This window comes from Tubulanus polymorphus, chromosome 9, assembly GCF_964204645.1.
Source record: "Tubulanus polymorphus chromosome 9, tnTubPoly1.2, whole genome shotgun sequence".
NCBI classification, from domain to species: Eukaryota; Metazoa; Nemertea; class Palaeonemertea; order Tubulaniformes; family Tubulanidae; genus Tubulanus; species Tubulanus polymorphus.
This window is the reverse complement of record NC_134033.1, coordinates 9,844,362-9,871,309: the sequence shown is the minus strand read 5'-3', so window position 1 is coordinate 9,871,309 and position 26,948 is coordinate 9,844,362. Positions and strand designations below refer to the sequence as shown.

Genomic DNA, 26,948 nt, shown 5'->3' with positions numbered 1-26,948 from the left:
CCACCTATCTGGCAATACTTCTACTTCAAATTATATCAAATTGAATTAAAATTTTTTACGTACCTGTAGGTAAGTTTCGAACAGATCAAATAGAAGCCAGAAAACGCATAAGATTCATACGGTTATGTAGAAATTTTTCTTATACATCTTTTGAGATATCGAAATAAGACATATCTTTTTCTATGAATAGGTGCAACACCTAATATCAAAACCTGGCCACTCAATATGAAGAGAATTGTTTGAACCGTTCGAGTTTGTACATTATTCAGGAAAATTGTATACCCGGCCGAAAGTTGTACAGGTCCTTGGATAAAAAATAAGTTTTGATTAAGGGTAACTCATACCCATACAAATTGTATTGTTAGAGATACCTTAGTAGAGCATATCTATACAAAACAATTGCAATAAAATGAAATAAATTCCGAAATTCAATAACAATCCTAATTGTAAAGCCCTCGGAAATTAAGCAATTTCATTAAGTTGCACGTCTATGGACAAAATGATTTCGTACAAGAAAATTCTATGATTTTAGTTAAGTTAGTTTTAAAGATAAATAACTAAATTCAAAACAACTTATTACCCTGATGAATGATTTTCGTTAAAAAGAGTAAAACAATGTCAAAAGTTCTAGAATCCTATTGGTTGATTTTGATTGAAATCATGGGGTAAATCTTTATTTTTCATATGATGAGTAACTATTTCCACGAACTTGATATAAGCATTGCAACTGACTATACTCAGAACAAATGTTTGACCACCTATCTGGGAATACTTCTACTTCAAATTATATCAAATTGAATTAAAACTTTTTAGGTACCTGTAGGTAAGTTTCGAACAGATCAAATAGAAGCCAGAAAACGCATAAGATTCATACGGTTATGTAGAAATTTTTCTTATACATCTTTTGAGATATCGAAATAAGACATATCTTTTTCTATGAATAGATGCAACACCTAATATCAAAATCTGGCCACTCAATATGAAGAGAATTGTTTGAACCGTTCGAGTTAGTAGATTATTCAGGAAAACTGTATTCCCGCCCGAAAGTTGCACAGGTCCTTGGATAAAATATAAGTTTTGATTAAGGGTAACTCATACCCATACAAATTGTATTGTTAGAGATACCTTAGTAGGGGATATTGATACAAAAGAATTGCAATAAAATGAAATTAATTCCGATATTTTCGTAGCAATCCTCAGAAATTAAGCAATTTCATAAAGTTGCACAAGGTCTATGGACAAATTGATTTCATACGAGAAAATTCTATGATTTAAGTTAAGTTGGTTTTAAAGACAAATAACTAAATTCAAAACCACTTATTACCCTGATGAATCATTTTCGTTAGAAAGAGTAAAACAATGTCAAAAGTTCTAGAATCCTATTGGTTGATTTAGATTGAAATCATGGGGTAAATTTTATCTTTTATATGACGAGTGACTGTTTCCACGAACTTGATATAAGCATTGCAACTGACTATACTCAGAACAAATGTTTGACCACCTATCTGGGAATACTTCTACTTCAAATTATATCAAATTGAATTAAAATTTTTTACGTACCTGTAGGTAAGTTTCGAACAGATCAAATAGAAGCCAGAACACGCATAAGATTCATATGGTTATGTAGAAATTTTTCTTATACATCTTTTGAGAAAGCGAAATAAGACATATCTTTTTCTATGAATAGATGCAACACCTAATATCAAAATCTGGCCACTCAATATGAAGAGAATTGTTTGAACCGTTCGAGTTAGTAGATTATTCAGGAAAACTGTATTCCCGCCCGAAAGTTGCACAGGTCCTTGGATAAAAAATAAGTTTTGATTAAGGGTAACTCATACCCATACAAATTGTATTGTTAGAGATACCTTAGTAGAGCATATCTATACAAAAGAATTGCATTAAAATGAAATAAATTCCGAAATTCAATAACAATCCTAATTGTAAAGCCCTCAGGAATTAAGCAATTTCATAAAGTTGCACAAGGTCTATGGACAAAATGATTTCATACAAGAAAATTCTATGATTTAAGTGAAGTTAGTTTTAAAGACAAATAACTTAATTCAAAACAACTTATTACCCTGATGAGTGATTTTCGTTAGAAAGAGTAAAACAATGTCAAAAGTTCTAGAATCCTATTGGTTGATTTTGATTGAAATCATGGGGTAAATTTTATCTTTTATATGACGAGTGACTGTTTCCACGAACTTGATATAAGCATTGCAACTGACTATACTCAGAACAAATGTTTGACCACCTATCTGGGAATACTTCTACTTCAAATTATATCAAATTGAATAAAAATTTTTTACGTACCTGTAGGTAAGTTTCGAACAGATCAAATAGAAGCCAGAAAACGCATAAGATTCATACGGTTATGTAGAAATTTTTCTTATACATCTTTTGAGATATCGAAATAAGACATATCTTTTTCTATGAATAGATGCAACACCTAATATCAAAATCTGGCCACTCAATATGAAGAGAATTGTTTGAACCGTTCGAGTTAGTAGATTATTCAGGAAAACTGTATTCCCGCCCGAAAGTTGCACAGGTCCTTGGATAAAATATAAGTTTTGATTAGGGGTAACTCATACCCATACAAATTGTATTGTTAGAGATACCTTAGTAGAGCATATCTATACAAAACAATTACAATAAAATGAAATAAATTCCGAAATTCAATAACAATCCTAATTGTAAAGCCCTCAGAAATCAAGCAATTCCATAAAGTTACACAACGTCTATGGACAAAATGATTTCGTACAAGAAAATTCTATGATTTTAGTTAAGTTAGTTTTAAAGACAAATAACTAAATTCAAAACAACTTATTACCCTGATGAATGATTTTCATTAGAAAGAGTAAAACAATGTCAAAAGTTCTAGAATCCTATTGGTTGATTTTGATTGAAATCATGGGGTAAATCTTTATTTTTTATATGATGAGTAACTATTTCCACGAACTTGATATAAGCATTGCAACTGACTATACTCAGAACAAATGTTTGACCACCTATCTGGGAATACTTCTACTTCAAATTATATCAAATTGAATTAAAATTTTTTACGTACCTGTAGGTAAGTTTTGAACAGATCAAATAGAAGCCAGAAAACGCATAAGATTCATACGGTTATGTAGAAATTTTTCTTATACATCTTTTGAGATATCGAAATAAGACATATCCTTTTCTATGAATAGATGCAACACCTAATATCAAAACCTGGCCACTCAATATGAAGAGAATTGTTTGAACCGTTCGAGTTTGTACATTATTCAGGAAAACTGTATTCCCGCCCGAACGTTGCACAGGTCCTTGGATAAAAAATAAGTTTTGATTAAGGGTTACTCATACCCATACAAATTGTATTGTTAGAGATACCTTAGTACGGGATATTGACACAAAAGAATTGCAATAAAATGAAATTAATTCTCATATTTTCATAACAATCCTCAGAAATTAAGCAATTTCATAAAGTTGAACAAGATCTATGGACAAATTGATTTCATACAAGAAAATTCTACGATTTAAGTGAAGTTAGTTTTAAAGACAAATAACTAAATTCAAAACAACTTATTACCCTGATGAATGATTTTCCTTAGAAAGAGTAAACAATGTCAAAAGTTCTAGAATCCTATTGGTTGATTTTGATTGAAATCATGGGGTAAATCTTTATTTTTTATATGATGAGTAACTATTTCCACGAACTTGATATAAGCATTGCAACTGACTATACTCAGAACAAATGTTTGACCACCTATCTGGGAATACTTCTACTTCAAATTATATCAAATTGAATTAAAATTTTTTACGTACCTGTAGGTAAGTTTCGAACAGATCAAATAGAAGCCAGAAAACGCATAAGATTCATACGGTTATGTAGAAATTTTTCTTATACATCTTTTAAGACATCGAAATAAGACATATCTTTTTCTATGAATAGATGCAACACCTAATATCGAAATCTGGCCACTCAATATGAAGTGAATTGTTGGAATCATTCGAGTTTATACATTATTTAGGAAAACTGTATTCCTGTCCAAAAGTAGCACAGGTCCTTAGACAAAAAATAAGTTTTGATTAAGGGTTACTCATACCCATACAAATTGTATTGTTAGAGATACATTAGTAGAGTATATCTATATAAAAGAATTGCAATAAAATGAAATTAATTCCGATATTCAATAACAATCCAAATTGTAATGCCCTCATATATATTAAGCAATTTCATAAAGTTGCACAAGGTCTATGGACAAAATGATTTTGTACAAGAAAATTCTATGATTTTTGTGAAATTAGTTTCATAGACAAATAATTAAATTTTTAAATCACAAAAACGTCCATAACTTTTTTATTTTTGAAGGTTAACTTTAAAACTCGGTGTCAAATGAAAACTTATGATAGGAGAAAAACGATTGAAAAGAATAATCCAGTTTAGCCCTAGTTTAGTTATTATCGCTATCATAAGAAAATGACTAGGGAACCAAAGGCCAACATTGCTTTTCCAAGTTTTTCAAAAATTTCTTAAGCTAATAACTATGTCCGGTTTTCAGATAAACCCGTTTTGCAGACGCTATTTCGACTCTTTTTTACATTCTTCAAGACGTCTGACTCGTTAAAAGTTTGTTTGAAGTCCCTATTTTACTTAGTTAACCAAAAATATAGGGGGCGCTGCTACTCAATGGAAGGTTGTGCATGCATTTTCTAAGTTTGTACACTTAGATAAGAGCCTAACTTATTTGCCTGCCAAGGGTCGCCAGAGAAGTTAGATGGGGGTCAATTTTCAGGTTTCAACTATCTCTGACACTCATTTATGAGGTTTTGGTAGGAGGCGCCTAGGCTAAACGGACCCCCAGCCCCAGGGTTTTAATGGTTCTATACCTTAGGACCCCTTTTAAATACCTGAGAAGTTTCAGAACCCTAGAGGGTCGCCTGAGAAGTAAGAAGGGGGTCACTTTTCAGGTCACAACTTGGTGTATTTTCAACTATCTCAAACACTCATTTTCACAGTTTGGGCAGGGGATGACTAGGCTCATCGGACCCCAGCAAAAAAATTCTGCACCGCAAATAAGAGTCTAGGGTCATTTTCTAAGCGTTGTACACTTAGATAAGACCATCCCCTATCTAAAAAAATATTGTAGGGTGCTAAGAGCTTTCTACAAAGTCGGCCGAGAAGTTAGAAGGGGTTCGCTTTTCGTGGTCGTGCGCTGCGGCCAGAGACCACTGGTATGGCCGCGCGAAGTTTCTCGCTCCACAACCAAGGGTCTAGGGCCCTTTTTAATGATTTGCACACTTAGATTCGACCCTCCTCTGTCTAAAAAATTTGAGTGTGATAAGAGCTTTCTAAAGGGTCACCCGAGAAGTTAGAAGGGGGTCCCTTTTCAGCTCTTAATCTCAAAAAACTCATTTTCGCAGTTTGGGCAGGGGGTGCCTAGGCTCAACAGACCCGCGGCCCAGGATTTTAAAGGTTCTATTCGTATTATAGGACCCCTTCTAAATACCGGAGAAGGTTCAGAGCCCTAGGCCTTCTCTAAAGGGCCCTCCGACCCCCCGCAATGTGGTTGTGCGGCTGCCAGAGACCCCTGGTATGGCTGCGTGACAAAGTTTCTCACCCCACAACCAAGGGTCTAAGGCCCTTTTTTAATTAGAATAGACACTCCCCTAGGCGCATAAGAAGATTCGGATCCCTAGGTTCATTATTAAGGTCACCCAAGAAGTAAGAAGGGGGTGGCTTCTCAGGTCTCAATGTAGTGTATTTTCAGTCTATCTCCGACACTCATTCTCGCAGTTTGGGCAGGGGACTAGGTGCATAAGACCCCAGCAAAAAATTCTCAACGGACCCCCGGCCAAGGGTTTTAATGGTTCTATACTTACTAAACCCCTTCCAAATATCCGAGAAGTTTCAGAACCCTAGGCCCTCTCTACAGGGTCCTCCGACCCCCCCCCCCCCGAAATGTGGTTGTGCGGCTGCCAGAGACCCCTGGTATGGCCGCACGACGTTTCTGGCTTCGCAACCCATGGTCTAAGGGCCTTTTTTTAAGCTTTGCACACTTCGATTAGACCTTCCCCTAAGTGCCTCAGAAGTTTCAGATTCCCTAGGGCCACTATCAAGGGTTGCCCTTCGCTTTTCCGGGATCATCTTAGTGTATTTTCAACTATCTGCTACACTCATTTTCGCAGTTTGGGCATGGGGCGCCTAGGCTCAACAGTCCCCCGCCCAAGGCTTTTAATGGTTCTATATGTACGATAGGACCCCGTCTAAATACGCGAGAAGTTTTAGAGCCCTAGGCCCTCTCTAAAGGGTGGAGCGCATCCCCGGAAAATTTTTCTGCTCTGCTAATAAGTCAAGGGTCCTTTGTAAGCCCCGTACCCTTAAATAAGATCTCCCCTAACTAAAAAAATATTGGAGGGTGCTAAGAGTTTTCTAAAGGGTCGCCCGAGAAGTTAGAAGGGGGTAGCTTTTTAGCTCTCGATCTCCGACACTCATTTTCATGGTTTGGGCAGGGACGCATAGGCTCAACGGCCCCACGGCCAAAGGTTTTAATAGTTCTGTACGTACAATAGGAACCCTTCTTGATACCCGAGAAATTTCCGAGTCTAAAAAGGGTCCTCTCTAAAGGGTCCTCCGACACCTGGAAAAGTGGTTGCGTGGCAGCGTGAGGTCCCTGGTATGGCCGCGCAAGAAAGTTTCTGGCTCCACAACCAAGGGTCTAAGGCCCTTTTTAAACTTTGTACACTTAGATTTAACCTTTCCCTAACAGCCTGAGATGTTTCAGAGTCCTATGGCCACTATTAAGGTACAAATGGACAAATGGAGTCTGTAAAAGAAAATGCTATGATTTTTGTGAAGTTAGTTTTAATTAAGTTTAACACAACTTATTATGCTGATGAAACGTTTTCCTTAGAAAGAATGACACAATGTTAAAATTTATAGCATTCTATTGGTTAATTTCAATTGAAATCATGGGGTAAATCTTATCTTTTATTTAAGGAATGACTGTTTCCACGAACTTTATAAAAGCGCTGCAACTGACTACACTCAGAACAAATGTTTGACCACCTATTGGGGAATACTTCTACTTCAATTATCTTCTATTATAATTATATCAAATTGAATGTAAACTTATCATGTACATGTAGGTAATTGTCAAACAGATCATATAAGCCTGAACATGAATTAGATTTATACGGTTATGCAAATATTTTGTCATATACATTTTTTAAGACAACAAAATAAAACAGATCCTTTTCTTTGAATAGGAGCAACACCTTATATCAAAATCTGATCACTCAATATGAAGAGAATTGTTTGAACCGTTGGAGTTCACACATTATTCAAGAAAACTGTATTCAGATATATCCGTCCGAGAGTTGCACAGGTCCTTGGATAAAAGATAAGTTTTTCCAAGGGTAACTCATACCCATACAAATTGTAAATTTTTGAGATACTGAAGAGAGAATCTGATCATTTAAAGCAAATAGAATTTCTTGGATTGAAGTTTGTATAGTATTCATAAAAACTGTATTTAGATTATCGGTCCTAGAGTTGCACAGGTAGTTGGATAAGACACAAGTATTTTTCAGGTATAATAATGACCATCAAAATCGTATATTCTTGAGATGCCTTAATAGATTATATTTATTTAAAGAGAGAAAAATGAAATGAAATAAAATAAAATCAATTTTGTTATTCCAATTGTACTCCTACTTGGAAAGCTCTCAGAATTTAAACAATCTCATAAAGTGATGATAGGTTTCTTACATTTTTGTAGTTTGTTTTATAGACAGGTGATTGAATTCAGAACATTTTATTACCCTGATGAATCATTAACAAGTAATAGCATTCTATCGGATAATTCTTTTTGAAATAATAGGGTTAATCTGATCTTTCATTTGAGGAGTGACTGTTTCCACAAACAGACTACCCAGAACAAATGTTTGACCACCTATTTGGGAATACTTCTGCTTCATATTATATTAAATTGAATAGAAATTTGTCATTTACATGTAGGATAATATCAAATACAAGCTTGAACACAGATTAGATTTAAACTTTTATGTAGATATCTTGTCATATATTTTCCTTGCGACAAGGATATCCAACAAATCTTTTCTTTAAAGTATGATATATCAGTCTAATATAACGTTCCTTATAAATTAAATGTAGCTTTATTATATACTTGTAGGGAAGTGTTAAACACATCAAATAGACGCCTCAACATTCATTAGATTTATATGGTTACATAGATATTTTGACTTATACATTTTTGAGTGCAAGGAACTATGACAAATCCTTTTAATTCAATATAAACGGAACCTCATTTCTAAATCCTTCGTTTCATTTGATATATGGATATATACTTACTTACACATAGAAATATGTAAGGAAAATAGAACAATTCAAATCCTCAAAATACATACTTTAATTAAAAGGGAAAATATTGTTCTTAATAGTCAGTTAATAACCAGTTTGCATGAAAGTAGTAATGATGATAGTATATCGTTTGAGTCCCGAATTTAAATCCTCAAAATATATACTTTAAAAGGGAAAATAACCAGTTAATAAACAGTTTGCGTGAACACTAGACTTTTGTTTAGTCACAAATCTTTGAATGTACACAGGGGACTATAGTTTCTCAAAAAGGAGATAGGAATTCGTCTGAGTCCTGAATTTATATCCTCAAAATACATACTTAAATTAAAAGGGAAAATATTGTTCTTAATAGTCAGTTAATAACCAGTTTGCATGAACTCTAGACTTTTTGTTGTTAAGTCACAAATATGCATGTACACAGGGGACTATAGTTCATCTTAGAGGGGATAGTAATTCATTTGAGTCCCCAATTTAAATCCTCAAAATCCCAGGAGATTCATTCCACTTTCTGGCAGTAGAATGTGTCTGTATATGTGTGTGTGCACTATGCTGTTGTGTGGTACTATATAACTAATACTGTCTTGTGGGAATGTTTGTCTTTGACCCAGTAATTATATAGATTTGCCCCCAATGAGATTTTATCACCATGATCATAGGTTCACAGAACAGTTTGTCTCAACATCAATTTGTTTCGACAAATAACAAAACAACTTCACTTTGAATTGAAGCAGAACCGTTCAAAACCTGATTATCAAATGTGAACAGAATTTCTTGCAACTTGAAGCTTCATTAAAGATCTGTATTCACATGAATCAGTCCTAAAAGTTACAAAGCAATAAATCCCCACCCAGATTGTATATTCTAGATGTCTTCATTGAGTATTCATAGAGAATAACTATAATTAAAATATTGATATTCTGTTAATATCCCTGGTTGAAAAACCATAAAAAGTTAACATACTGATTAAGTTTCATTAGGTCTATGGATGTATGAAAGTTTAACAGGGTCAATATAGAAAGGATCATACATTTCTCCAGATGGTTTTATAAGCCACATTCACAATAGTTTTAGAAGGGTCTAAATTTGACCTCACTGATTTAGAACAGACCATGGACTCTAAAATGTTTTAGTCCATGAAGAGACCAAGCATTCACCTAAGTGAAACATCTGTTCCGAATGGGCCAGTTTCATTTTAAACCAAACCAATTTAGACTAAATGATCAAATATCTAGAACGGACTGAATGTGTGTGCGTGGACAGAAACATCCCAGGTCCATTCTAAATTCTGAGTCTCGGCGGTATGAATTTAATTAAAGTTAACTGGTCACCTAATCACCATCAAACTGATAAATATAGTTTTCAAATTCAATATCATTTCAATATAAGTAGAATGATGTTTATTGATCTTAAAATCTGTCAAATGTGCTGGTCACAGAATATTCGTCCTCTTTACTTGATTTGAAAATAACCTAGATTTACTATAGATTGTTGTGTCCAGGAAAATCCAGTAGTCAAATCTTTTCAATAAGAAAGAGTAATAAAATGTTAAAATTATAGCATTTTATAGGATACTTTAACTGAAATCATAACTTGTGGTCTCATTATTTTATTGAGTGATTGTTGAGTGAACTCTTATCAAAGCGCTGCAACTGACTACTCATAACAAATGTTTGATCTCTTACCTAATAATTCTACTTCACATTAGGTCTATATTAGTTTGCATGTAGTTTTAAATCATATACACATCAAAAAATGTAGAACATCATATATAAGCCTCAACAGGTATTAGATTTATACAGTAATCTAGACAAATAGTTTGTCTTATCCATTTTGGATGACAAGGAAATCGATTATTCGATTCATGCTAAACCATGTTTACATGTAGGTAAGCACTTTTGAAAACTGCAATAAAATTTGCAATCAGTTCATTTCAGGGCTGGGTCTGTTGTGCTTAGCTTGATCATGATTTTTTCAAAAGTAATGTACAGGGTAGATGGGTGGGTCAACTTTTAGGCTCAACAAGGAGTAATTTTTTTGGCGTCATAATAAAACCTGATTACTGACTGATCATGCAAACATATCTAATTGGACACAGTCGTTCTTGTCGCCATTTCTATTTCAAGTGAGATCGATTTATGTTTCATAAATCATTATGGATAAACAATCCACATAAATGTACGTATATTCAATATAAAAAATTTTTCTTAATGGAAACTACAAAATTACAATTATTAACATGGTTTTGATTACTTGAGGTAGATAATGCCAAATTCCCATGACCACAATTCAATTTTCAATTTACAACAGCTTTTATGAACAATAACAACCTTGATATGCTATTACTTATTGTAAAAGGTTGAAATTGGTGATTTATATCAGTAAAAGTAAAGCTGTTGTATTTGAGAAAAGAAAGTCTGCTAGGCAAACTGTATATAACATCAATGGATGTCATCCTCTAGACTAGATACCTAAAACCTCAAGCAATCATGATTGCTCGTAGCTAAAACTGACTTTACGCTAGAAAATATCTCACATCATTATCGCAAAGCCAAAGAATTTCGGTCAGTATATATAGATGTTCGAACCACAAATTACAAATGGAGAGGGATAGATAAGAAAAAAAGCCACAATACGCAATATGGAACCAGGGGCATACACAACCTGGGTCGCATATATAGGACTGTATATTGGGGTACATAAGTCCAGAAGCCCACTCAAATCTCATGCCGACATATATCTTTGTTACTTTGAAACAGAACATTAAAATTGGAGTAGCTTCAAATCTCTCCTTAGAGATCTCTCCTCGATCAATCACTCTTAATATTTAGAATCTGAACTCAAGGACATCAAACAATTCCTCTCTCAAATAGAATAGGGCCTGCTGATATATTACACTTATGTAATCTTATGTTAAAACAAAGAATCCTGAGGACCTAATCAGATGCGGTATACATAAAATTCCCAGTGGTTAATAAGAAAAGGTTTTTATTAGAGAAACTGGCTGATTACTCATCATATGAATAAAAGAACACAGATGTTCCATGAATGATAAACCTGAAAGTTCATAGTTTTATCATAGTATCTTCGAAACTGGTCAAATTTTCAATTTCAATCACAGGTAATTAATTATCAGGGGTAGATCTAAGGGGGGTGAATAGGAGATAAAAATTTTCTGCGGGGGCTTCGTCGTGTCAATAGCCTCTAAGAAGATGAAATAAGAATGTTATTAGCTGCCTCAGAATCAAAAATAACAGTAGCATTGCGACTTTATTGTATTATATACCTATTATATGACGCCGTACTATGCTACGAGCAATACGAGTTTGAGATCTCCAGGTGAAGATATCATAAAATACACTTATGTACTGAATTGCTGATGACATTTTGACTGTGAAATAGTGATATTTAATACAGTTGATTGAACCATTTACGAGAGGTGCGGATCTGCACTTACTTTACCGGACCATTCCGTTGTAGATGAGTTAGTGTATCTCCACCCATTCCGCTAGGCCGTATATGTATCCGATAAACGATTATTTTCCCAATCATAACTATTTGACTTCTTTCCCAATCTGTGTCAAAAATTTCCCAAAACAGTACCATGACAAATACTTGAGAAATGACCTGCTTCCCCTAATAATCTCATCAAAATTATCAACACCTCATCCTCGCCATGGCTCAGCAGGTTGTCATAATTTTCACAGAAACCATCGCACAAATACTGTCAAATTCCACCATTTTCCCAGAGGCTTTTTCAAAATTCGAGCTAGTTGCAGTCTCTTCATTACGTTTCTTGTCAGCCATCCCCCTTGAAAAATCCTAGATCTGCCCCTGATTATATCCATGCAATGACCTTAGAAACTGACACATAGAATCAGCTATTATCACAAAAAATCTGAAAACTTTCAACTCTAATACGGGTTACCCTAGGCCTATAACAAAGTCTTATCTCCATACATTATCTGGAATAAACATACTGCTAAATAATCGTTGTCTATGTACCTATTTTGTCTAATCTTAGAAATTGTCTCTTAAGTGGCTTTTACTTGGGATTTTTGGCTTACAAAGTAACATACTTGTCCGGTACCAAATTAGCTTGAATACCACACTTTCGGGGTGTTTGCACATGATTCTGCACTTAGTGAGACAGCTTTAAAGTAATCTGATACTGAAAATGATTTAAAGATGGTGCTTCCGAGCTATCATCATTGTGTTGTATATATTTTAAAATCCATTCTGAACCAAATCTCCTACCTAGCGAACAGCAGTTTGACCATTTGGTGTACAACTACCTATCTAATGTCAGCGATAACTATCTAATGTCAGCGAAATACATTCATCATCACATATTGTTGATAAATAGGGTTTAACAATGCTAATAAGTATTTTCGTTCTTTTTAGTAGCTTCTTATGCTAATAACTATTGAAAAATCGGCCACATACGTGAATAAATTACTCCAATCATCCTGGTTGAGTGTAGCGTACAAAGTACCATCTTGCTACGCGCCAAATCTGCGTTCAACCTATAGAAAATATACGGCCAGCTCAATGCCGTATTGACATGGGTTTTTTGGATTATATTACAATCATATTACGATTATATTACAATTTTCATTTCATTGATAATAGGATTTAGTTAAAACCTCGAAACGTGAGAAAAACATCTATCTAATCATCATCATTGTGATTGCACCGGCCTAACAGTCATACATTCGAGAGAGAATCATATTTCAGGCAATAGGCATTCAAAATTGCCCTTGGTAGCAATTGTTGAAACTATTTGTACTAGTACTCATGAAAACACTCAGTTTGGATTAGTGTTTTGTGAGGTAGAATAAGAAGGCAAAATATCTTCTAAGAGTAATTCGTAAGAAAAATTGGTAAATAGGAGATAATTTTTTCTCAAAATATTGCCACTTTTTAATTAGATTTGTTCATTCTAACAAGCCTGAAGCTCCATTTCTCGTCTTAAAATTATACAAATTGCAAAGATACATACAATATGTGCAGTATTTTTCAATTAACACAGACAGTGGTCGGCAGGAACAAACACTTCAGATCAATTTGCTCTTTCCCTATGAATTACGCTGAGTAGATTAAATAGACCTTTTTGGCTGAATGAGATTTATATGCAATGTCTTGACAACTAAAAAATAATAATAATGGATTGTCAACCTAATGGACATAAATCCCCAATGATACCGCATATGACTCAATATCTGAAAGCTGTTTACAATTCAAAAATTCAAAATTCAAATACGTCATGCAATTTGGTCAAAAGTTCAGAGGAAATATCCAATTAAGGAAATTAAATCTATAGTGAGTAGATTTTGGCATAACTACATAACATTATGTGCAGACATTACACACTGTAAACTGTCAATGGCCCTCTGCAACTTTATCATGTCCATGAGACCTTCTGCAACTTTAGGTAATAATCCCTATGTAACTTTCAGTGAAAAACTTTCTGCAACTTTCTCATCAAAAACTTTATCCTCCTGTAGAGGACAGCACTTCCTGAAAATGTCCATAGTCCATAGAGATCTGTCCATGCATTTTTGTCCAAGGGATTGTGCAACTTTCTGTGGAATCATTAATGTAATGCAATTATTTTGACAGCGGAAAAGAATTTTAAGATAATTTTTGGTCATTATGTCTTATTAATATGTTTTAGAAGATACTAAATCAACATTCTGGTGAAAATCAAACACTTTATAACATAAAATCATCTATAGAAATTTACATTGTTTATAAAGTTGCACAAGGTATTAAAGTTGCACAAGGGTTCATTCGTACAAACGCTACGACGGACGAAAAGTGAACGCAATAGCCCGCTGGGACTAAAGTCCCAAGTGGGCTAAAAACCAACAGAAAAGAACCAAGTTGTCTCAGTCAACTCCAAGGAGTGAGTTAGAAGCCAGGACTATTGTTACAATCGTAAAACCAAATCAGAGTTTAGTACATCAGCAACTCAAAGAATTGGACAAAGAGCTCTCTCGAGCTGATCCATATATACCGATGTCAGTAAGAGAATATCTGCCACTGACCTACAGAAGGAGGGTCTATGATCTTATAGAAGAACTCGGAGTGACCGAGCGGTTAGAGCGTTCGACTCTGGGAAGCCAGGTCGTGGGTTCGAACGCCGTACATTGCCGTAGTGTCCTCGGGCAAGACACTTATCCTCATTGCCTCTTTCCACCCAGGAGTAAATGGGTACCTGGCCTGATAGATGACTCCTGAGCGTTTGTTAGCAGCTCGGTGTTACTTCTCCCCAGTATAAAATTGGCCGGGGTAATAATATTGAAAAATGTAAAGCGCTCTGAGCAGCCTGGCTGGATTTAGCTCTATATAAGACACATATTATCATAACTCATTTCATGTGGTTTGACTGCCAGATGTGTCCATTATTCCCACCATTTGGGCAGAAACAAACCAAGCCTTCACTTTATTTGGAGAGTAGGAGATAACGAAACAGAGGGAGACAAAATCAGAAATTGTGTAGAAGTAATAAGATCAGTCTGCAGCTTCTAATTTGACAGAACATGAAATCGAATTACGTTTTGCTCATGCTTTGCAGAGTGAAGACTCTGGTATTATCATTGAACTGCGCCATCTACCACCTGAAAGAATAAGGGATTCGTATCAAGATTTTTTTTCAGAGACTGAGAAGTACCTCTGAAGATATCGGTGTAGCAGTGCCGGAAAGAAGGCACGGGGAACAGTTGTATCTTGCCAAGGCAATAAGTCGAGTGTCAGATGAGACCAAAATACCATCTGTCAAATGGTTGAGATATCAGTTCAAACCAGTCAATCCCAGAGCTAATACAGCAAAGTACTTCAAAGGCTCGATGAAGACAGGGGTTAGATTCTAAAAATTGTAGGAGCTCAACTAATTGAGCACCTAGATTTGGTTAGGTGTTTAACTGGAATTTTGTTAATGTGACGAATTGTGACGAAGCCCCTCGTGGGGGGGGGGTCTGGGGACCCTCCCCAAGAAAAAATTTTGAACTCTAGGGGCTTGGAAACGCTATTTCCAGGCAATTTTCATCTATGAATGCCGTTAATCAAATTACCCAAAAGATGGAAAGTTTTTATGCAAATCAGTTGAAAAAAACATCGCAGATTGTGGATCATGCAAATCTTCCAGTTTTCAGTATGGAGCAGGTAAGTTATCCCCTAGCTGGTTCCTCACCAGATCTGATACAGGATGCAACATAATAGAAGATGATTTTAGCTGGAACCTCCACACAGCAAGGATACTTATACTTACTTTCTTATTTTACAAGTTATTGGGAAATCAATAAACTTTCTACTTTGCACCAACGTTTTGGGAAATCAATAAACTTTGTACAATTTTGCACGCGCTATTGAATAAGACTTAGGTGCGCTGTGAGTAGCGCTTCTACAAGATATTTTACGTGCGCAATTGCGCGCCTCAAAATCTAACCCCTGGAAGATCAAGATGATGGTCCAGAAAAGACAGATGAGTATGGACTTTATAACTATAACGAAGCAAGTTTGAAGCACAAGGGCTGCATTCATATTCGATATCCTTATAATTGCATTTTTAGGTCCGTTTGAACCACATTGATGCGCATTATTGTGCAGCTGCTTGGCGCTACATGAGAGACTCCACAGCGATCTAACTCTTCTTGTTAGCATGGATGACAAACATAAAGTAAAGATAGGTGAACCATATTGACCGATTGCAGCAGCAGAAAGAGGAAAGCAGGTTATTGTTGGGTCAAACCAAGTCATGGCGGTAGGGGACCATGATTTCACAACCCCATCCTTTAACTTTCTGGTGAGTAAATTTTCATTTTAAAAAGCCAACTTTTAGTGATTTTTTGTATAAGGTAGGCCTATATTCATGAATTTATTATGATTTTTTTAGTAAAAGCTATTATTTCTAATGCAGATAGATGTCCCAAACTCTATTGATGGAAGCTTTTACAGAGGTCAGGTCAAAGTCGGACTAAAAGATTCCATTCTTCAGCCCTCTTCACCAATGAGACATGCAGCTGAATTAAAGAAAATACTTCTTACTCTTGAAGGTAATACTTTGTTACTACATTTGTAGGCTAAATGACTGACTCAGACCAATAATCAGGCCCCAGTTTCACAAAGCTTTATTAAAATCAAACATAATCAGATAAAATTATCAAACCTTTGCCAAATATTTCTCTATCAACTTTACTAATGCATTTAGTTAAGAATAAACAATTCAACCACCACACAACCGATTTATTACTTATAAAATGAAAGTGAATAATACATGTAAAAGACTTTCAGAGTAATGGTAATATCTCATGCTTCATGAAACTGGGTCCATGATATATATCAATTTGCATATTAGCCGAGTTTTATTATGCCTAGTGTCAGTCCTTCCTATAATGCGATTTCCAGCAGATACATACATACATTTTACTTTTTAAGACATACCTCCAATTCTAATTATCTACACTGATGGAGGACCAGACCATCAATCAACATACATGTCTGTAAAACTGTCCATCATTGCATTGTACAGAAGTATGGATTTTGACTAAGTGATTGCTCTCAGAACTGCACCACATAATTCCTGGGCTAACCCGGTGGAAAGAATTATGAGCATCGTTAACTTAGGGTTACAGGGAATTGGACTCATGCGTCAAAAAGGTGATGCAATATTTGAAAAAACTATTGGTTAGCTTTGTGTATTTAGGTTCATTTGTATCTGTAGTTAGTAATGTTACATATACACGTATGTACTCTCACACGTAGCCTACCCAGTATTTGAATTCTTTGTAGTTAATGCCAACAGCCTTAAGGAGATGAGAGAGAAACTGAACACTGACGAACTTAAGCAAGGATTATCGGAGTCTCTAGAAATGCCAATGGACACACTCAACAGCCAAATGAGACGCCTCAGCCTGAAAGACAAAGCATTCAAGACATTTCAACCTGCCAGTGATGATGAACTTGAGTCACTGTGGCAGCATTGCCTTTACATTGAAAACGGCCTTCACGCATGTATTGGCCTATGTACATTAAATCTTGAATCATCATCTACACTACAAGTGTAGTAATAATCTCCTACCTTTCAGAGAGGACACCTCACAGCGAAAGAAACCAAAAATCTTGAGAAATTGAAAGCATTCCTTGAGCACTGCTGCATTGAAGGTCATTACTGCTTTCAGGTTCGGAAATGTGGAGATGCTGACTGTGAAACTTGCGGGTTAGTAGATATACATACCGGTATTTATTCACTGCACGTTATTTTGACAGTTTCTAATTTCATTCATATCTGATTATTGATTTTTGATGTATAAATAGCAAGACACTGGTGGTAATTGTGTTGCACTTATTTTAAACTTAGTATGTGATAAAGCCCTACACCCTAATTTCACAACTTGAATAGTTTAAGATGCTTCTAATAATTTCTCTGTTGGGAAAGACAGGGCATTTATCTAATTCTTTTCAGGCCTCTCAGAGACGAACGGTGCAAAGAAGTAGGGACATTACCTTTTCCTGTACCAGCTTCCAATGAACACTTCCGGCCATTTCAAGATGTGTATAAAACCTTGACAGAAGATGTATGCATTCAAGTTATCATCAGAACATTAATTGTTTGTCATTCAACTTAACCTAACATTAAAATTTCATGATAATTTTTTAAATTCGATACTTCGTTTGTTTTTTCTTTCATATTAGAATCAACCGAGCAGGCAAACGCGACCAAAGGAAAAGTATTCACCCTCTGTGCAGCACTGCAAGAATACTGACACCATGGTTCAGTGCACAGAGTGTGGAAAGTGGCGTCTACTATTCTCTAAGAAGACACTCTTGAATCGTCAAAATCAATTGCTTCAACAAATCCTCGAAGATATCGACTACACATGTGGCTTCCTATTCGATGATTTGGCTATGCCACATGGCCTGAATGTCTTTGTAAAAGACCATGACAACGAGGATCACATGAGAAGCTTTACTTCTCCTGTGGATATGAGCCATGATGTATATATTGCGGAGAATACCTGCAATGTTGAAGATGAACTAGAATGGTACCCACAGTGCGAGGACTGTGATGATCCTCCAGTTAGGAAACGAGTCTAGGAAACATGGAACTTCAAACCAACAACTATGAAACCTGATGTTAAATTGTTACAATGAATGACAATATGAATATCTGTCTTTTCATTCTCTGTTATTTGTTAATCTTGTTTTAAAGAATTACACTACGCATAATTTTAAAAAAGCCTAGACTTTATTCTGTTGGTTTCACCCGTTAATATAAAAAAAATAATGAATTATGAAAAATGAAAATTGACCTCATCCATTTTTGAAAAAACTCGGACGCAAATCTAATACTTTCATTCTCATGGCCTTACTCGTTAGCGTTATAACGTCTACATAGATCATATTTTTCTGACGGATTATGCCACCCCAAAGCTGGATTTCATGCTTGATATACTAGTTGTAATATAGACAGATACCAATTTTGTAGTATGGAAAACAGTGACGCTTCCACTACTATTTGCATAATTATATTAACTGCTATATGCGTTACTTTATAAATCGAAGTCATCAGCAAACTCCGTATTTTGTAAAAAGCTCGATTAGTGCTGGACTATTTGTTGCATTGGATCCGTATGGTGACGGTGGTTGCAGATCATAGCGGAGATGCATGTGGCAGTAGCTATTTTGTTGAGTACCATATCAGATTGATCATCACCGCGCTGAAACTTTTTTCGTCGCGTTGAATTGTTTGCCATGTTAAAACTATATGTTCCGTTAAACTATTCGTAGTGTTTTTACTATTGGTTGCGTCCAAACTATTTGCCCGCAAGGAATTTCATCAACAGAGAGCCAAGCGATCGCAGTCCAGCCGCTTTTTTTATTAATAATAATAACTAATCTTTGAGTTCTTTTTGTCCATTAGACATCTAAAAGTTTGAGTATTCTTTGTCCGTAAGACATTTTAGAGTTTGGGTATTTTTGTCCCATATAAATCTAGGTTGAGTCAGGCATGATCAGCGATGAGAACGCCGACCAATAAAATCTGTGTTCTTTTTTCTCGAGTTACATATGCGGACCAGCTATTTTGGGGGGGGGGTAAGGGGTCCTCCCCCAAGAAAATTGTAGAAATTAAAAGTGTTTTCCGAGCACTTAAGAGCGATCTTGAACCCATGAACGACTATCATATTTTGGAGGGTAATGTCTATTTCCAATGTGGCACATCCTAGGGTCGAGCCCTGAATTATTGCAGTTAAAATGAACCTAAGAATGCTCACTAAAAATCATCATAGTGTATATAATATCTGAAGGCGTTCGCCACACACGTGTAGCAACAGTAGGCCTATGTACATTACTAATGTTGCCGTGCGCGCATCTGTCTGCAACTGATCGATAAAATACATACACATCGTCGTAGATACAATATGCGGACCAGTTCAGTGAGATCATCATCAACCCCCAACCCCTCTACTTTTACATCATTTTTGGACTATTTGAAAAACTGATATTTTTCAATCCCAAAATCCGCGGGAAACCACGGATCCGTGGGGAATTCTCATCTCTGCATGATGTTTTAGCTAGGAGTTGGATATTTTATCGACTCATATCATTTCCTATTTCATAGCTTTATCGTAGTAATAAAAAGCCCATTATATAAATATATTTTTTGTTATGTTGTGTCATTAGGAGAGGTGGTTGCGATAGTTTTTCCAGTTTTTCGGAACTACGGCGCACAGTGGCCGTTTAACATTCTTTGACAAATGCGTTACATTTGCTTTCATTACAATCTAGGAAAATAGGATATTTAACAATAAAATATAGGACATTTATAGGAATTCTAGAGTATGTGATAGTAGAATTGATAGGAAAACAACCACCTGCTATAATAATTTTATCAGATGTGGTAGGTCAAAACCGAATATTATCTCTACAAAAATCCCATTCCACAAAATTTGTCAACCTTTGACAAAAATAGGATATTTTTGGCATATGTATACGATTCCTATTGAAATACAGGAACAGGAGCCCTAAACGACACTATGGCCAGCCTCACGATAGGTAAAACACAATATCCGTGTTGACGCGATGAGGAGAGAATCCCACAATGATAATAAAAAGTCCGAAAATGAAACTTTGAGATAGTAGTTTATTCAACGTTTCGACTATATCCTAATAGTCATCTTCAGGAATAATGAGATACTACAGAAATTATGAGATATATATACAATCCAGAGACAAAGAGACTAATTCAAGTAATCAGAGATGATACAAACTAAAGGAAAATTAACGTAGAAACAGTTACACGCTAAAATAGATTAAAGGGAAGCAAACTAAGGGGTGATTATAAACAACAATAGTGAGTATAAATATAAATGAAACTTAAAGTCAGTAGTAAAAAGAAAGACAAACTAAGGGGCACTTAAATTAAAACAAAGGTGAATACAAGTTAAGTCAGAGACGAAATTGATGAGAGAACAAATAACAAATAATCAAAGGGGAAATCAAGTGTATATATAGGAGAAGTATATATAGGAGAAACAGGTCGGAATCTTAATCAACGCATAAAAGAGCATAAATTAGATGTAAAAAACTTTAAACCTGAAAGCGGAGTTGCTAGTCATGTTTTTCAGACTTCACACAATTTTGATTTTGCTAATGCTGAATTAGTTTACCCTTGCAGCGATAAAACTAGAAGACATATTTTGGAATCTGCATTAATTATTGAAAATTCGAACAACGTTGTAAACCTTAATAATGGTTTTTCACCCCATAATAAACTTATATCAAAATTCCTCTGTAAACTGGTTAAACTCAACACTTGATTTCCCCTTTGATTATTTGTTATTTGTTCTCTCATCAATTTCGTCTCTGACTTAACTTGTATTCACCTTTGTTTTAATTTAAGTGCCCCTTAGTTTGTCTTTCTTTTTACTACTGACTTTAAGTTTCATTTATATTAATACTCACTATTGTTGTTTATAATCACCCCTTAGTTTGCTTCCCTTTAATCTATTTTAGCGTGTAACTGTTTCTACGTTAATTTTCCTTTAGTTTTTATCATCTCTGATTACTTGAATTAGTCTCTTTGTCTCTGGATTGTATATATATCTCATAATTTCTGTAGTATCTCATTATTCCTGAAGATGACTATTAGGATATAGTCGAAACGTTGAATAAACTACTATCTCAAAGTTTCATTTTCGGACTTTTTATTATCATTGTGGGATTCTCTCCTCATGGCCAGCCTGTAATATGATGCATCTTGTGGGTTATATTTATCAAAATACACTCCCCGTTCAACATAATTTACACAGGATACAATCAAGTAGGACATACAGCAGGAACCAATACCTCAGATCAATCTTTTCCCCCCGTCTTTAGTTAAATTGATTACGGTATAAAATAAAATTGGATATGATCTAATTTTGTTCAATAAAATAAAATTGAATTTGATATCTATCTGCAAAATAAAAATTTGAATAGAAATTGCAATTTCAAACATATGGCTAATCAGCATATCAAGGTCGTCCATCCGATATGAGAAAAAATTTTTCCAGACGCTTGTTCAATCGTCTAAGGTGAATTTTTTTGTAGAGCAAATAAGAATTCCTCCAAAACACATATCAACTTAAGATTTCACAGACATCAATCTTGAAATACAATTTTATATCTTAAGATAGACTTGAGAAGTAAAACAGATGACACACCGCAGGTTCACATGAACAACGGCTGATTTCTGTGGCTAAGCCAAGCACAGGGAGCTTTGCTCTCTGATTGCCTTTTCACAACCGATTTGTTTTCAGATTTTAGCAAAAAAACTCAAATTGCAAATCTTTACGAGGCCCTTTTCCAAAATTCAGCCTCCTAGGATTTGGATAATGGATAATGCTCGAATATATGATTTGAATGAATATATTCTCAGTTGCAAATTCAAAAGGCCGTTCATCTGGAAACCACGTCATTTAATTTTACTCCATTTGTATAGTTATAGGCTCAGCTTAAGGCTGACCTAAAAATAGGAAATATAGGTACTGGGATGTCTGTTATTACTGACTTTGTTTTCAGCTCATTGGGCAAATGACTTACTGTTCCAGTCTCAGCTGATTCAACTTGGATCAACCTGTCCTCTTCAACTGAATTCACTATTCCATTGTTATTAGAAGTAAGTTGTGAATGGTCACTGTAAGAACTCATCTGCTCATTTGAATTGAACAAGGCAACTGATCTAAAAATAGAAATTTTGACTGTTCGTTTTTCCAACAATAACTTTGTAATTTTAATTGCACCCTTTACTACCGCACGTAGCCGGTGGCATCAGTACTTCCTTCAACTGGCCCCAACATCATAAGGGTCAGTTCATTGCGATGACTCCTTGAATTTGCCGATAACCATTCAGCTACTGAAGCCTGGTAGGGATTCATTCTGACCTCAAAACAAAACAGTTGTCTTCAGGCCAACCACCAAGGGGGTTGCTTAAAAGTTAGTTTGATGTAACTGATAGACAAACACCAAGGTAACAATGAACTTCCAATTATCACAATGGTATCTATCCACCAATATATCTAACCAACCCTTGAGCGACTGACCACCCATGGCTGGCTTGAAAATGCTGGGTTTTCCATGGATGTGGTCATAATTTGAAACATATCTAAGTGATGCCCAACTTGTGTACCAAGTTAAAGAAAAGTCAGTCGACAATTGAAGCCTCTAGATTGTTCATGTTGTTTTTCACGTCAGCCCCCTAGAGGCTGTAATTTGAATCAAATTGACCCAATTTGGCATAGGGTTTGCCCCAACTGTCCAACTTATGTTACCAAGTCTGAATCTTTCTATGTCAGGTTACTCTGAGGTTATCATTTCATTAACTCTAGCCCAACGACGTAGCGTAAGTATGACAATCAGCTGTTAGCGAAACAATTCCTCAGAGGATCGCTATGGACAAGACACTTCAAACGGCATGACTAAAGTTCATTATATCCTCCACAATATTGGTCCACCTGTATGGTTTTCTCTAATGGAAATAATTATTGTTTAAAATTCATCCACATATCGATAGGAACAATCCCAGATGTATGCCTGATAATCAATCTTGGAAAGCCAAATATTTTCAAACATATCTTTATATCAATAGATTATCCTTTACCTAATATAACATTAACTGCTTTGTTGATTTTTGTGAACTAAAGGTGTTACTAAATCGGGGGCGTTACCATGCTGTAAAATTAACTTTAATGAAAAATTGATCCATATCAAAATGAATTGTCAGTTATACTTCTTATCATGACCATGGGATACAGTCTGCTCTCAAGACAAGGAAGAAAGTCCCATATGCAATAGAAACAATTGGACTTCGCTAACACGAAAGTCCATAAAAACTCATCCTCTCTTGCCAGGGGTCTGGTATCGCTCCGTGAACTCGCTTCCACCAGCCCCTTGGCCTCACGACTTGTGATTTCATTACTGGCGCTCTTGCGCATGAAGCCATATATCAACTTGCGAAATATTTCCTTGTTTGGTAAAACGTTCGCTGATTGGTCCATTTAACGGGAAATCCATTAGAAGCCTAATGTTGGTCGTACAAGTGCTGTGATTGGCCCGACCTGATTCTGGTCGGCTAGTAACGACTCCAACGACTAGCAAGGTCAAGGGTTTTGGGGAACAGCTTTAGCGTAGTGGGTTCGAATCCCTTGATGGGTGAAGATGATGAAAATAATCAAAAATTATTTGGTCACCCGTAAATTTACACTTCAGTGCACATGAGTGCATTCTCTAACTTACCCCTAGAATCACTCAGAACCATGTTGATTAACAGGTACAATAATCAATAATACCTTCTCATGAAATCATAGCTTTCGATTGTCATTTGCTTTATTGATAAAATAGAAATAAAAATATGGATAGAAACAAGACACAGTGTTGGACTTGTCATACAATTAAAAGTCAGGTCAATTATTTCCAGCAGATCGTCCTTCAATGAGTTGGCCATTTAGGCAATACAAAGCTGATCTCTTTCGCACATAGCATTCATTGATCTTCTGATCATATCTTCTGGAAGATCATTAAACACAAGTTAAATTTTTTGTCTAATGTCTTGCAAAGATGCATTGTGGTGTAAGGAACACTTTGGACTACATAAGGACTGAGAAAAAAATTAATGTCAGGTTTGTCATTAGTTGATGGGATGGTAATATTGACAATTGACTCTGTTCACGTAAAAGGTTCTGGGAGATATTAGTTGTCAATTAGAAAATGTCCTCATGAGCGCTGAAGCATACATTGATGGGTGACCCATTTATTTCTTTTTTTAAACAAACACACGAATGAATATCATATAATGAATATCATAACCTTTATTGAATTAAATTACAATTAAGCGGTAATTAGTTGATTTTTCAGAGGTTGCACATTTTATGCAACACACTGTTGTACTCACCCCAATATCTGAAATACTTACTGATAGTTTTCAGGGATGATTATTCCTGTAGAGTTCGAATGGGCTGTTCTTGGCAAGGTTTCTGTAAAGTAGGACATGACATGTGTATCAAAACATGTAGTCTATTGGATGACACAGATCCACTACATTTAGACCTTCAATAGTCTTAACTGTAATTCAGAATAAATATCGTCAATTTTTCAATATTTAACCACCTAAATTCTCACTGAAATATGCATAAATTTCGATAATCAGTATAACGCGATTGATTGTCAGCGACTGTGTGCAACTAGTTTGTGCAGCCGCAAGCCGCAAGAGTACGCAGGTCGAAGCGACTCGAACCGCGATTCTGGTTGTCACTTGGTAACTTTATATAGCACCAAACCACGCAAAGATAGAAAGTCTCAAATTCTTGGCTATTAAAAGGTAAAAGTGGGGTGCTCAGAACGAACAATAACAACTCGCTTGTTGTTTCTTGTGCATTTTCAATCCCCAAAAATTCTCGATAAGACATTTTTCCAATCCTTCAAAACAATTATTTCAAAACACATCCCATCACCAGTGTTGTCCATGGGTCAAATTTATAGCAGGGCGCAGTAAGAAATATTAAACTTATTCTGCAACAACGATGCAAGCACATTGCGGGGGGTTTGTGGGTCCTCCCCCAAGAAAATTTTTTAATTTAACGCCTCCTCAGAGTGTCTGAAGACAGAAAACCACACTGGCATTCGTGAAAAGTCATATTTTAATTCTAAACACCAAATATTACAATATATCTATCAACGAAAACTGGGCAAGTGCTTCTGTTACTATGATGGTTGTCTAATTTCAGAGAAACTGACGTCGACCTACGCAGTGGAGAGAATGAATGCATGAACAAACACTTACATGCAATTTTTTCAGAATATAAAGCGAGACTAATTTGATGTGTAAAATCTATTTTGATGAAATCAAATAGGACATACTTTACAAACAACAGCGCCGAGGCAGCGTGGCGTGTAGTGAGAAGAACATGCCACAACACGTGGCCTAGTTTTAGTTTTCCAGGAAACCAGGTACTTGGCACTTGGCCAGGGATATGAATACATTATCATACTCACGCTGAGCCTGACTATCATCGCTATATATCATTTTTTTGATGTGTTACCTTTACTGGTTAATCTCAGCTCAAAGACAATCCTACTAGATATATATGACACAATATCAATGATGCAGCCAACAAAAATGTATATAAACTCCATTGGTACATACATTTATTGATGATCCACAGACGCTAAACAAACTTTATTGATCAAAGACATATGTGTGCCATATGCAGTGCGCGCTCTTGTAGATACTGATAGTAGGATCCAAACACTGAGCTGCCAATCATTCTAGAGACCACCGTTATCTTAGAAGTTACCTAAGTTCCAACTACTAGAACAATTCACGCATCCGATTTCACAACTTTGTAGGCACATCGTGATTTAGCTTCCCTTAAATTATGCATATGACAACGAAAAAAATGTAAGCATTAGGCAGGGCGCTGAGTTTTGAGCAGGGCGGCCCGCTAAAACAGCCCGTGGAGAACACTGCATTACCATTGTGGGTTTGAATCCCACTTTGTGGATTCAAATCGCGTCGCTCCCAGTTGCAAGAGTGAGAAGGTCAGTTGCGTTGGTTACGCCACGTCGCAGAAAGTATTGTGCTGCCACGTAGCGGCAACAACCCCGCAGTACACGATTAAACCAAGTTGACGCGACGATCGAAATCTACTGACGCTTCGTTTGTTTTTGGCTCTGGTTTATCTATGAGGTATATTTGACGGAACCAATCGCTATTTGAAAATGATCTATACACATTGTTGTTATTGACATATCTTGGAAAAGGTGAGTGAGTGTATAATCTTTGAGAAAATGCTTACTGAAAGTTTGAAGCGACAGATTTTCATTGGATTGTAATTGACAGGCGTGAAAATTGATACACACTTCCGGTAACGAACGTTAGGCCTATATCCCGTATTGCGTCGCCGTGAGTGGCAAGCTGTTGAAAGGCCAAACCTACACCTGCCTTTAAGTCAATTAAGAAGTTTTGAGAAAATACCAACTGAATAGCTACATTATTAAAGACGTTGACATGAATGCATTTTCTAATATAACAATACAG

The 26,948-nt window shown here is 35.7% G+C and overlaps 1 protein-coding gene and 1 pseudogene across 6 annotated transcripts in view; one reads left to right on the top strand and one right to left on the bottom strand.

The window, feature by feature from the left end:
* Positions 1-26,948, bottom strand: part of LOC141910687 (multidrug resistance-associated protein 1-like) — a 134,023-nt gene that overhangs the window by 53,510 nt on the left and 53,565 nt on the right. For 2 of the 6 annotated variants that reach the window (XM_074801402.1, XM_074801404.1), the window contains exons 18-19: positions 24,825-24,885; positions 22,457-22,595 (exon numbers count right to left, since the gene is read on the bottom strand). In XM_074801402.1, coding sequence (XP_074657503.1) covers positions 22,457-22,595; positions 24,825-24,885 — 200 coding nt within the window. Of the gene's footprint in view, positions 1-14,931; positions 14,995-22,456; positions 22,596-23,913; positions 24,237-24,824; positions 24,886-26,948 lie in introns of those variants that run through there. The other 4 variants (XR_012619914.1, XM_074801408.1, XM_074801405.1 and 1 more) reach the window with 4 other exon arrangements.
* On the top strand, positions 15,530-17,706 carry LOC141911155 (uncharacterized; annotated as a pseudogene).